General features: G+C 44.7%; 1 protein-coding gene across 2 annotated transcripts; it reads left to right on the top strand.

Annotated features, from left to right (window-relative positions):
- Positions 1–4612: 4612 nt before the first annotated feature.
- On the top strand, positions 4613–11424 carry LOC110507470 (uncharacterized). 2 transcript variants are annotated; one of them, XM_021587475.3, is made up of 6 exons: positions 4613–5121; positions 5777–8195; positions 9040–9239; positions 9396–9520; positions 9985–10099; positions 10398–11424. In XM_021587475.3, exons 2-6 carry the CDS (start codon positions 6029–6031, stop codon positions 10524–10526), a joined length of 2736 nt encoding a protein of 911 aa, XP_021443150.2. In that variant the 5' UTR covers positions 4613–5121; positions 5777–6028; the 3' UTR covers positions 10527–11424. The 2 variants fall into 2 exon arrangements, with proteins under 2 accessions (XP_021443150.2, XP_021443152.2); XM_021587477.3 differs by having other exon boundaries at positions 4765–5121; positions 5777–8183.
- The last annotated feature ends 1400 nt before the right edge of the window (positions 11425–12824 follow it).

The following is a 12824-nucleotide window of genomic DNA, read 5'->3' as shown; positions in this document are numbered from 1 at the left end:
TTTCAGCCACACCCGATGCTGACAGGTGTATAAAATAGGGAACACAACCATACAATCTCCATAGTAAACATTGGCAGGAGAATGACCCATACTGAAGAGTTCAGTGACTTTCAACGTGGCACAGTCAAAGGATGCCAACTTCCCAAATGTAAGTGCTGTTATTGTGAAGTTGAAATATCTAGGAGCAACATTGGCATACTCCGCAAAGTGATAGGCCACACAAGGTCACAGAACAGGACCACCGAGTGCTGAAGCGCGTAGCCTGTCCTGTAAAAATCGCCTGTCCTCGGTTGCAAAACTCACTACCGAGTTCCAACCTGCCTCTGAAAGCAACATCAGAGCAATAACTGTTCGTTGGGTGCTTTGTGAAATGGGTTTCCATGGCCGAGCAGCAACACACAGGCCTAAGATAACCATCTGGCAGTCCGACGTATGAATCTTGATGCTACAGCATACAATGACATTCTAGATGATTCTGTGGTTCCAACTTTATGGCAACAGTTTGGGGAAGGCCCTTTCCTGTTTCAGCACGACAATGCCCCCGTGCACAAAGTGAGGTCCATACAGAAATGGTTTGTCGAGATCAGTGTGGAAGAACTTGACTGGCCTGCACAAAGCCCTGACCTCAACTTCATTGAACACCTTTGTAATAAATTGGAACGACGACTACGAGCCAGGCCTAATCGCCCAACGTCAGTGCCCGACCCCAGTAATGCTCATATGACTAAATGGAAGCAAGTCTCCGCAGCAATGTTCCAACATCTAGTGGAAATCCTTCCCAGAAGAGTGGAGGCTGTTATTGCTTCAACGGAAGACCAACTCCATATTAATACCCACGATTTTCGAATGAGATGTTCAATGAGCAGGTGTCCACATACTTTGACATACTTTGACTTTTCAAATGAATAACATATCGTACGAACTGCAATTGGTAACATATTTTACAGATTGCAATTCGTAACGTATTATACAAATTGTAATTCGTAACATATTATACGGAATGGATGATGGACATCTACAAATGAATACATACCATATGAAATGTAACATATCATACTCATTTGAGTGTCCCGGATTTACATTTACGATGTTATGTCTACCCCTGAGTCCAGGTTGTCTCCACAAGAGTGTCATTAGGCAAATTACGTTTACAGGTCTGGATCCCCAAATAAATGTGCAAAGTGATCAAAACAAATTAAGTTAGTTGTGCAATACATTGTATAGATAAAACAATAAGTAGCATATTGTTTTTAAACTTGTGTATATTTTTATCCTCTCAACAAAACAAAAGCTGATTCAAATGGGGTGTGGCAGACTTCAAAATGCTTCCATGGTAGGATACACCTGAGTAACCTGATGAAAGGTGGCTATTGATGAGGGGAGGACAATTCCACTTGCCTACTAACAAATTGACACAATAGAGAATTATAAAGGCCTCTGGTGGCCCAAAGGCCGTATGGTGCCTTCGGAAAGTATTCAAACCCCTTGACTTTTTCCACATTTTGTTACGTTACAGCCTTATTCTAAAATGTATTAAATAAAACGATTTCCTCAGTAATCTACACACAGTACCCCATAATGACAAAGCTAAAATAGATTTTTAAAATGTGTGCAAATATATTAAAAACAAAAACCAGATATACCTTATTTACTTAAAGTATTCAGACCCTTTTCTATGAGTCTCGAAATTGAGCTCAGCTGTATACTGTTTCCATTGATCATCATTGAGCCGTTTCTACAACTTCATTGAAGTCCACCTGTGGTAAATTCAATTGATTGGACATGATTTGGAAAGGCACACACCTGTCTATATAAGGTCCCACAGTTGACAGCGCATGTCAGAGCAAAAACCAAGCCACGAGGTTGAAGGAATTGTCCGTAGAGTTCAGAGACAGGATTGTGACCAGGCACAGATCTGGGAAAGGGTACCAAACATTTCTGCAGCATTGAAGGTCCCAAGAATAGAGTGGCCTCTATCATTCTTAAATGGAAGAAGTTTAGAACCACCAAGACTCTTCCTAAAGCTGGCCCCCTGCCAAACTGAGCAATCGGGGGAGGTGACCAAGAACCCAATGGTCACTCTGACAGAGCTCTAGAGTCCCTCTGTGGAGATGGAAGAACCTTCCAAAAGGAAAACCATCTCTGCAGTACTCCACCAATTAGGCCTTTATGGTAGAGTGGCCAGACAGAAGCCACTCCTTAGTAAAGGGCACATGACAGCCCACTTGGAGTTTTTCTAAAAGGCACCTAAAGACTCTCAGAACATGAGAAACAAGATTCTCTGGTCTGATGAAACCAAGATTGAACTCTTTGGCCTGAATGCCAAGTGTCACGTCTGGAGGAAACCTGGCACCATCCCTAAGGTGAAGCATGGTGGTGTCAGCATCATACTGTGGGGATGTTGTTTTTCAGCAGCAGGGACTGGGAGACTAGTCATGATTGAGGCAAAGATGAATGGAAAGATGAATGGAGCAATGTACAGAGAGATCCTTAATAAAAACCTGCTCCATAGTGCTCAGGACCTCAGACTGGGGCGAAGGTTCAACTTCCAACAACCCGAAGCACACAGCCAAGACAACGCAGGAGTGGCTTCAGGATCAAGTCTCTGAATGTCCTTGAGTGGCCCAGCCAGAGCCCGGAAACCCTATCATACATTTCTGGAGAGACTTGAAAATAGCTGTGCAGCAATGCTCCCCATCCAATCTGACAGAGCTTGAGAGGATCTGCAACGAAGAATGGGAGAAACTCCCCAAATACAGGTGTGCCAAGCTTGTAGCGTTATACCCAAGAAGACTCAAGGCTGTAATCGCTGCCAAAGGTGCTTCAACAGAGTACTGAGTAAAGGGTCTGAATACTTACATAAACGTGATATTGTAGTTTAATTTAATTTTATACATTTGTAAACATTTATTAAAACCTGTTTTTGCTTTGTCATTATGGGGTATTGTGTGTAGATTGATGAGGGGAAAAAACAATTGAATACATTTTAAGAATAAGACTGTAACCTAACAAAATGTGGAAAAAGTCAAGGGGTCTGAATACTTCCCAAAGTTACTGAATTAGCATGGGCATATGCAATTGAGGGCTTCCACCATTTTAATGTAGTCAACTGGGTGAGATTTACAACTTTATTGGCTGATCCCTCCTAGTGACCCCGTTGGAGTTATGTCCGACCGGGTCATCAGGAGAGATCAGCCAATAGTGAAGATGAAAATTGATTACTTCAAAATGGAGATGTCACGAACGCCATAATGGCAAGGTTACAATGATGAGGCCTCTTTCAATCTCTATGATTGACACACTCCTCGACCACTCATCGCTTTCCGGGTCACGTAGCACAGAGGACGTGGGAGAGAGGACAGAGGAAAGTCTTTTGCCCAAATGAGAAAATCCCATAGACTGTTATCCGACCTAGTGAAGGTTCAGGTTGACCTTACCATACCACTTCACTTCTAGGTACATGTACTGTATAACCCTAATATATAATTGATCATTTTTACCACATTAATTCATTTGCTCAGTTATGGTTGATACAAATGTTGTGATTTACAGTATAGCCTCATACAACTTGAGTGATATCTTATTTAAAATGCAATATTTTGCTGGCAACATGCACGACCGATGCTCAGGGAGTCGTGTTCATCTGCTTACACTGAGTGTATAAAACATTAAGAACACCTTCCTACTATTGAGTTGCACCGCCACTTTTGCACTCAGATCAACTTCAATTTGTCAGGGAATGGATTCTAAGGTGTCAAAAGTGTTCCACAGGGATTCTGGCCCACGTTGACTCCAATGCTTCCCACAGTTGTGGCAAGTTGGCTGGATGTCCTTTGGGTGGTGGACAATTCTTGATACACAAGGGAAACTGTTGAGCATAAAAAAACTCAGCAGGGTTGTTTTTGCCACAAACCAGTGATCCTGGCACCTACTCCCATACTGGTTCAAAGGCAATTAAATATTTTGTCTTGCCCATTCACCCTCTGAATGGCACACATACACAATCCATGTCTCAATTGTCTCAAGGCTTGAAAATCCTTCTTTAACCTGTCTCCTCCCCTTCAGCTACACTGATTTGAGTGGATTTAACAAGTGACATCAATAAGGGATCATAGCTTTGACCTGGATTCACCTGGTTGTCTATTAAATGGAATTAGCTGGTGTTCATAATGTTTTGTACACTCAGTGGCCTACTTATTCCAAAACATAATTTTAACTAGACAAGTCATTTAAGAACAAATTCTTATTTACAATGACAATTTTGCACCACCCTATGTGACTCCCAATCACAGCCAGATGTGAACCAAGGACTGTAGTGACACCTCTTGCACTGAGATGCCGTGCCTTAGACCACTGCACCACTCTGGAGCCCATATGGCACATTAGTCATTAGTGCATAGGCATACATCCTAATGCAGTACAATGTGCTAATGAACGATCACATTCTAGTCTAGTCTACGCAATAGCTGTAATTGTAACCATCGTCACCTGTCGCTATTGTGTCTACTCGATTTTATGCCGCGTTCAAGTGAGTCGGTACAAGGAAACTAGGACATTTCCGACTTGCTAACTGGTTGAAACGCAGCACGTGTATATCTACCATCAGTTAGCTAGTCGAACTTTTCCGAGTTTCCGGTTTGCTAACTGGTTATAGGTATACATGATACTACATTAGTTCCGACTAGCACATGAACGCAGCACACCTCAAGAGTGGGCTACAGCGATGATGCTTAGGCTACGTGTGTGAGTGGGATGGATGCAAGTATTTTGCCGTCGACATTCTGGTTGCTGGACGCACGTACTGTAGGCTACTGCGGTAAGGACGCAGCTGTTGGCTGGCTTGAATAAGCTGATCAAAGAGACTCACAGAAAATGTTGATTTCATTTTTAAAACAGCCTTTTTGACTTCGATGCAGGCAGAGTGGACCTTTTCCACCTCTAAACAAATTATTGTAGATTATAGAAACCCTCGTCGGCCGATGTTCAGGGAGTCGTGTTCGTGGGAGACGCACGAAATTATTCTACAAGACCTATCAAATGAAGGTTAAGGTTTCGCAAACAACACGCAACGGCAATTACACGTCTGGCAACGTCTCGCTCTGAGAATCTGGGTATGATGAGGTAAGATAAGCAAGCAAGGATGATGATTATTGAGTTGTGGTGGCTATATTAACAGCGTCCGTTTAAAATAAAAACATATTGCGACTGTTTTGGAAACTCTGATTTTTATTGTCTATAGCCACCGTCCTTATTAAATATTCATACGGGTAGGCTTTAAAGCAATTGATACATGTTGAATGCCCGTAGCCGATTAAAACTCTGGTTCTGGGCTAATCATACATGCATCACCTATATAGCCTACTGTGCCCTATCAACCACGGCATATATGAATTTAACATAGTTTGTTTGGTCAAGAACCTCTACTTCAGAATATATCATGATAATGTCCACTATAACTATACCGTGTATGTTAACAAATGTAAGCTCTTTGTGGTTAAAAATGAGGCTCTCTAAAATATATATATATTTAACTTGAGCACATAAAATACGGCATTTGATTGTGCCCCAAAACACCAATCAAAAATAGGTAGTAAATATTGTGTGAGGATCGCTACATTCAATCTCTCTTGTGGGCTCTTGCAGATATTGATTTGTAGCTTCATTTGACTTTGAGAGTCTTTGTATAGTAACGTCCCTTCCAAAAAAATGAAAATTAGTTATTGCATAAATGTCTTCAATGATATATCTCTGATCAAATGTTTGTTTCTCCTCCTAGGTTGTTTTATTTAGTCTGAACTGTCTTTACATGCCTGACACCCCTTGACAGAAATACTCTGAAGCTGTGTATCTGGATGGAGAACAATGTTGACAGCACTGTCACTGAATATTACTCCCGAAATACACAGCGCGTCATTACTTTGAGTGTCTATTCTTCAGTCGTTGAAGCCTCCTTGGTACATTGAAGTTGGAAGATTTGTACATTAGCCAATAGTATCAAACATATCTTAATCATCTGAAGGCTGCAACAATGATTCAGCAGAACAATAACAACAACTACCCATGCCTGGAGATGTCTTGCTCCCCCAGGGAGGTGCTGCAGAAGTGCCAAAGAAGCTATCTTCCCTTCACAGGACGCTTGGAGCTTGGGGACATGCCCTTAGTCAAGGGCCTTCGGGCCTGGGCTGCGTGCTCCAAGAACCGCAGGAGGGCAGCACCTCCCCCCAGGTCCCAAGGAACGTGCCCCAGGCCTGCAGATGGCTACCCAGTGGGGGGCAGGCTGGGTTATGGTCTGGGGCTACCGCTGGACTCCAACTATGCCTCCAACCCCAGACAGACAGGCCTGGGGGCACTGGTGACTGTGGCAACATTGAAGGCCTCTGAGAGAGGTGGTCAGACTCAGACACGTTGTCTGTTCCTCAAGACGGAGGGTGGAAGGTGCCTCTACTCCACGGGCAGCCCAAGGCCCTGCACTCAAGGTCTGGCTCCTCAGTCCCCCTCCACGCTGGTGGGCAGCTGGCTGAGGGATAAAGTGGGAGGGGTCAGGGACTCATCCACGGTTGGGAAAATTGGGGTGTGGGATATGGGAGGGGCCTCAGAGTTGTACCAGGTCAAATCGAGGTCAGCCCGGAGGTGGAGGACATCCTGCAAGCCTGTGGGTCCCATCCAGAGGAGAGCACTCCAGAGCACGGAGGACTCTGGCGGGCGTACCCTGGAAGGGAGCCAGGAAAGCAGGGACAAAGGGGAGTTTCCCACAACTGGCCAGGACACTCAGAGTGGAAAACAAGACCGAGGCAGTACTAGAAGCCCCAAATGCAGTCACGCTCAGACCAAGACCTGCACCCAGTGTCACGGGCGGAGAGGAGGACAGGGGAGCAGCAGGGGTCAGAGGGGAGCTGCTTCTGTATGTGAGCAGGATCAGTCGAGCGGCGGTGTGGAGGGGATTAAGGAGAAAGTGCAGGACGGGACTGGTCTCACCCGGTCAAAGCCCTGTGACTCCTCCCTGCCTCCAGACAACGCTGACCCAGAAAACTGCAGCAGTGACGTCGGGGACCGGGGAAAGCCAGACAGCCCACGCGCACAGGAGGGGCTGCATCCTGAAACCTCCCTTGACAAGGAGCACTTCCAGGACAAACTATGCGATACAGACATCCATACTGGAGGCAAGGATGTGGCCAGTGGTATCATGAGACATGTGGAAGACTTTGATGGCATGGTGGGTGCTGTGATTGGGTTTGTGGATCATATCAAGTCCACAGAGTGTGATTCTGAGAGTCTAGGGGGGAACAGGGGGATAGCTGAGGGGGAGCTGCCCAACAGGTGGATCGATGTTCAAACTTCAGAGAGACACTGCTGCTCTGAGAGAGGCTGCCTCAAAGACTGCTCCACTCAACCACCCGGACCAGCAGGGGGCAGCATTTCAACTGCTACTGATGAGACTGCCTATGGTCAGATAAATCAGGAAAGTAAATCAGATAGTCAATACAATAAGCTTTGTGTGAAATGTCAGCCAGAAGAAAAATATCCTGTGGCAGTGGATAAAGAAGTATTACAGAAATCTGTGCATGGCCTCTGTGAGGGAGAGGAGGGGATCCAGTCAACAGCATCAGAAATTAGGGAACTCTGTGGGGAGCATGGAGAGCTACTGCCTGAGGTCAGGAGCACAGATGATGAGACCAGGCTGGTAGGGGGAGACATCACATCCCAGAGAACTGAGCGAGGGCCTCGCTGGGCAACGGAGGAGCATGAGTCCGAGCTCACATGTAGGACGGAAGAGAGGTGTTTTTCAGATTTATCAGCTACTGAGGAGGCCGTAGGAGGGTGGAGGGAGGCAGGGACTGGGCAGTTTAATTCCCTTTTACGAGCCTCTGCTGCTGCTGGCCCTGCTACCTCTGTCACACACTCGCCGCCTAATCCGGCCTCCTCAGGAGCCATGGCAACAGGCCTCCCTGCTCCAAATGGGGGGCAGACAGACGCTGGAGGTTGGGCTCTGGTGCCTCTGCTACGGAGCCCAGGGGAGCAGGAGTGGAAGAGGGGCAGGGACGAGAGCAAGGTGGCCGCCAACGGTGGGTTCCTGGATGGGGGGCCGGAGGCGGAGGATGACTTTGGACTTTTCATGCAGGCAGAGGAGCAGCCGCCCTGGGACGACCGCTTCACTGCATCACCCCTAGTGCCTTCTGGGAAAAGTGAGTGTGTTGGTAAGTCCCTAGCTTACTGCACCTCAGAAATGTGCTTTGAGCCATGTTAAAGACATCCAGACGCAACAGAACATTCTAGTGACTATCACATGCTCCAGTTAGATTACTGCTGCCTCTGTTACATTTGCATAATGTGACCAGTAGTGGTAACTCTCTTTGCTGTGGTTTGTACCATGCGGCAGCCAGGGCATGTAGACGTGTTGCTCCCGTTACTAATCAGTTAGTCAGGACTGACCTGGATTCTTGAGGGCCCTCTCCCAAACTCATGTGAAGGTATTAATTATTGAAAGCGCTGCCGGGAATGTAGTGCTAGTGCTGTCGGCTTTGAGATGTAAGCCGTGTTAGCCTCAGGACCTGGGGCTCCATGTTTAAAGAGACAGAGACACAGGCAGGCAGCTCCTCCGCGATTTGGACCACGCAGGGAAAGAGCCCATCCATCCAAACGTTCCATCCCCATGGAACCGCAAAGACAAAACTCCTAATCATTCGTGTCTGGCAATAAAAAAATATATATATTTAAGCGTTGTAGTCATGATTGTCATATGTCAGTTAAAGCAGTGGCACTTGCAGGGGCTTTTAACCAAGGTGTATAAATCAGGTGTTTAATGACACTCCACAAAGTTTCAAAAACAGGTCAGCTACCGAAACAAAGTACTTTATTTGTTGGCCATTCAGGTCATTTGAATGAGGACGGTATGCGAACTAGCTGCATATTTGGAGCATACACCAGGTCCCTGCACTTTAAGGTCGACTCAGTGCATGGAATACCAATCATATCGAATCAATAGAAACTAGCTAGTGTCTAACGATACATTTCTGATGCCCTCTTAATGTTCCCATGCAGCACTTGAAAACCATTCAATCACCAACGAGTCGACCCATTGGACCTCATGTTGGCCAGACCGCTCATTCCAACCATCAGAGGATGCCTGGACAGCCTTCCCAAAGGATTCAGAGGGAGAGGGACAAGACACAAGAGGACAGTGGTGGCCCACAAATGCTGTGGAGAAGACGAGGGGAAGATTCTCTGCCAAGGGAAATGTGGTAGGCCTTCAAATCTTTCCTCAGAAGGGACTACAAAGTCCAGGAGTCAACTTCTTGCATTTTCCTATATCTCCAGGAATACATGGTCCATGGGACTGACTGTAAATGATACATCATCCCAAAAATTCTTCATCTTTCATTATTTCCATCTGTCAGAACAATGTGTTTGTGGAGGCCTTCCCGTCACTGTCTACTCCCCTGTATGATCGTGATGCTGTTCCCATGCTCAGCCAGCTCCTCAGAGGCATCTTGGATCATGAAAGCTCTGCAGAGGATCATGGGTAAGTGGGTCAAGAGACCACAATGATATTTTATTAAAATCCAGCTCGGGGAATGATTTGGAAGTTTGATCCTGCATTAGCAGAAAATCCGACTCGTATTTCTTCTCAGCTCGGATGTTAAGTCCGTTGGAAGCATAATCTGGAATCTTTATAGTTCTACAATTCATGAAATTGGAATGAGCATTCTGAGACGGTTGTTATAAATATTGGCATCTAGTGGAAGAAATGATGACCTTCAAGATAGCACCAGAGATAGCATGAAATGTCACCGCCACCCAACAACGACCCTGCTGTTTCAACCCACAACTAGAGATAAGCTGCATATCAGACAATATTTCATGCACTGAATCGGTATTGGTTGAATGATAGATTCACAATGATTTACTAGGCTGTGGTGTCATTCATAACTGTGGAGCTCAGTTGTTCCATTCATTTACTTTGCATATCTTTCTTTGTCCCTGTAGCTTACTTGATGGGTTCCATGACCTGAAGAAGATGTTTGGCTTGAAATATAAGAGGGCAAATGCTGTTTCCCGTGAACGGCTTCTACAGTCGCTACATTTGGGCCAGTATGACACGGTGAGTGTCATGTAGTCAGTGTAATGCATGGATGAATGTGATAACAGGCCTGCTCTGTTTCCTGTTATGGGGCAGAAATGATACAGCCTAATCTTATGTTACAGCCTTAACTTAAAAAGCTATACTATCACCATGACAAATGCTACAGCATGTTCGAGCAAACTGAATGTATAAATGGGTCATTCGTCATGTGGTCATTTGACTGTTATCTGCACTGGCACTCGGATAACAAGCAAATGGGATCACGACTACAGTTCATGTAAATTTTAGAAGAGTCATCATTTGTTCACGTCTGCAGGAAAATATGACTGGGCATAGAGCAGCCAACTACAGTCCCTCTCTTGGCCTCCCCTCGTCCAGTCAGCATACACAGGCCTGTGGGAAGAGACGGTTATCTTATGATGTCAACAAGAACATCATGGAATAACCAAGATTTCCACTTTCCCTGACTGTCAACAACACATTGTCTTTACTATGCCCTTCTATGCCAAACCACTAATGGGTCACGGTCTTCATCTCCATGGGAAGAAATAACTAAACATTTCACAAGATTCAGAACTCAGAGGATGGACCAACTGGACCAGCTGACTATATGGTGACCCTTAATAATGCCCTGTTTTGCTTTACATTCCCTGGAATTGGATCAATAGATGCATACCTGTGACAAATTTGGATAAAACTAAGCACAAATAATTATTTTTGTCTCACAAATATTCCTAAAATACATGCAAATGTTTACATTCTTATTAATCTCATTCTTAGGGACTCTATGAAGTGTTAAAGTAATTTGTTTGTCAGGAGAAGTGGATGTCTATACCCCCTCCCCCTTCGTTCACTCCCACCCTCTTTCCCCCACACACACGGACTTGGACACAAACACACACTGTCCTCTCCCATCATGTGGTCTGGCTCAACTGTGTGCCAGTGACAACTCTGGAGCAGAATATATACTGTTGGTTTAGCTAACATTGGAGCTCACATGGATCACAGCTCCTTTTCTTATTATCTCAGTACATAATGACCATGTTTACTGAAATGATTACCTTTTAAATTGGGGTGTTTCTGGATGTCAGAATTACGTTTTGTACTGGCAAAGAGAAAGTGTTATTTTACCAGTACAAGTTTGTTTTAGATCACAAAAACGCAATCATGTCATATTAAGACTCCATTTTGTTGTGTGGGGGCAACCCTGGGCAACTCAGTAGGTCTACAGAAAATGTATTTGATGTTTGTGATTTGTACATAATTCCAAGGGAAAATACAGATTTTTCTGAGTGGTTCAAATGGATAAAAAAAAAAAAAAAATGTTCATTGATGTAATAAAATGACACGGTGATTGCTGTTTTCCATCCTCAAAGCTTTTGCTAATGTTGTTGCTGCATAATTTTTAGAAGTACCTAAATGGTCATCTTATTTGCGTGTGTTTGAGACAATACTCACTATAAACCAAAACAGCAAAAAATAGTACTTCTACAGGCTACATGTGTCAGTCAATTAGAATGGTGTACGGCGCTAGAATGAAGTATCACAGGTCAAAGGGAAACCGCACTGGCAAATCAACACTTACAAGTGACATACATTGAATTAGCACACCATTACCACTGGCAAGACTGCAAAGTAAGCCTTCAAGTCATTATCCTAAGACTGCCAATGAGGAAAACTGACAGCGCAAAGCTATTCTCGATTTATGCCCACTCTAACCTTATGGCCAAGTATGTCCCCCTATCAGAATGGCATATTTGTGACTTCTCCGATGAATGATGATGATGATGACAGGTAAGAGGCCCAAGGGGAGGTCCTGTACTGGATGCTGGTCTCTGTGGTCAGGCCCGGATTACCGAACGGGCACGTGCCCCGGGGCCCCTAACCTCCAGTGGGCCCCTAACCGACTGGAGGAAATTTGCTTTAAGACTGCACAATGACCTCTCAGCCTCATGGCAAAATGTGAAGAATAGCATGAGATGAGCTATAAAACAGCACATTTTTCTCTTTGTACCTTGGCACAATATGTAGAATTGCAGGAAATTTGCTTTAAATCATGATAAAATGTGTACAATAGCATTATAAAACTGGACATTTGTACTCTGCCCCGTGGCAAAATGTGTTGAAATGCAGAAAGTTAGCTGTTTTCCTAAAATAAAACTGTTTTGGGGCCCCCTGGGTTTCAAATGCAGTAGTCCAGGGCTGTCTGTGGTGCTGAATTGGTTAACAGGAACTTGCTGAGTCAGAGGCTCTGTTTTCACCAGATAATGTGGCATTGATTGTGTTATTGTGGAAGTATGTGAGTGGTCGTAGATTACCTTTTGGCAAACTCTCAAATAAAGTCAACGGGGTGTTTGCCTAATCTGCACTGTGCACATTGCCCTGCTATAGTTCAGTGCATGGTTGGCAAGAAGAAAAACATATCCTGGTGATGCTGTTTTCTTCAGCTGCAGCATGTGATCCGATGGCTCCCCTAATCACATGTATTAGTTTTACATAAAAGCTCAAGGAGAAGCAATCTCTGTTTGCAATAACCATATGAAGCCATTATGGACATATGAAACTAGGAGGGTGATCTGATATGCTCTAGTTCCTTTTTGGTCCTTTGGCCTCACTTTAGTGTTCACAAATCTGAGACTGACTGGATAATTTAGTCTATGGCTTCACCTAGGGATTGTTGGAGCCTTTCCCCTATATTTCCCCATCCAGTTTTGTAAACCCCAAAGAGAACCCTCTGGGGAAA

The sequence above is a fragment of the Oncorhynchus mykiss genome, chromosome 27, assembly GCF_057628025.1.
Source record: "Oncorhynchus mykiss isolate SJ-2025 chromosome 27, ASM5762802v1, whole genome shotgun sequence".
Lineage (NCBI taxonomy): Eukaryota > Metazoa > Chordata > Actinopteri > Salmoniformes > Salmonidae > Oncorhynchus > Oncorhynchus mykiss.
The sequence above is the reverse complement of the archived record's forward strand: the minus strand, read 5'-3'. Positions and strand labels throughout refer to the sequence as shown.

What these genes read in the sequence shown, in the direction of transcription:
- LOC110507470 (XM_021587475.3), top strand. Translation starts at nt 6,029, where the DNA reads ATGATTCAGCAGAACAATAACAACAACTACCCATGCCTGGAGATGTCT. An exon ending in TGGGAAAAGTGAGTGTGTTG is followed by an intron (nt 8,196 to 9,039) that starts GTAAGTCCCTAG and finishes GTTCCCATGCAG; the next exon opens with CACTTGAAAACCATTCAATC. An exon ending in AGCTCTGCAGAGGATCATGG is followed by an intron (nt 9,521 to 9,984) that starts GTAAGTGGGTCA and finishes TTGTCCCTGTAG; the next exon opens with CTTACTTGATGGGTTCCATG.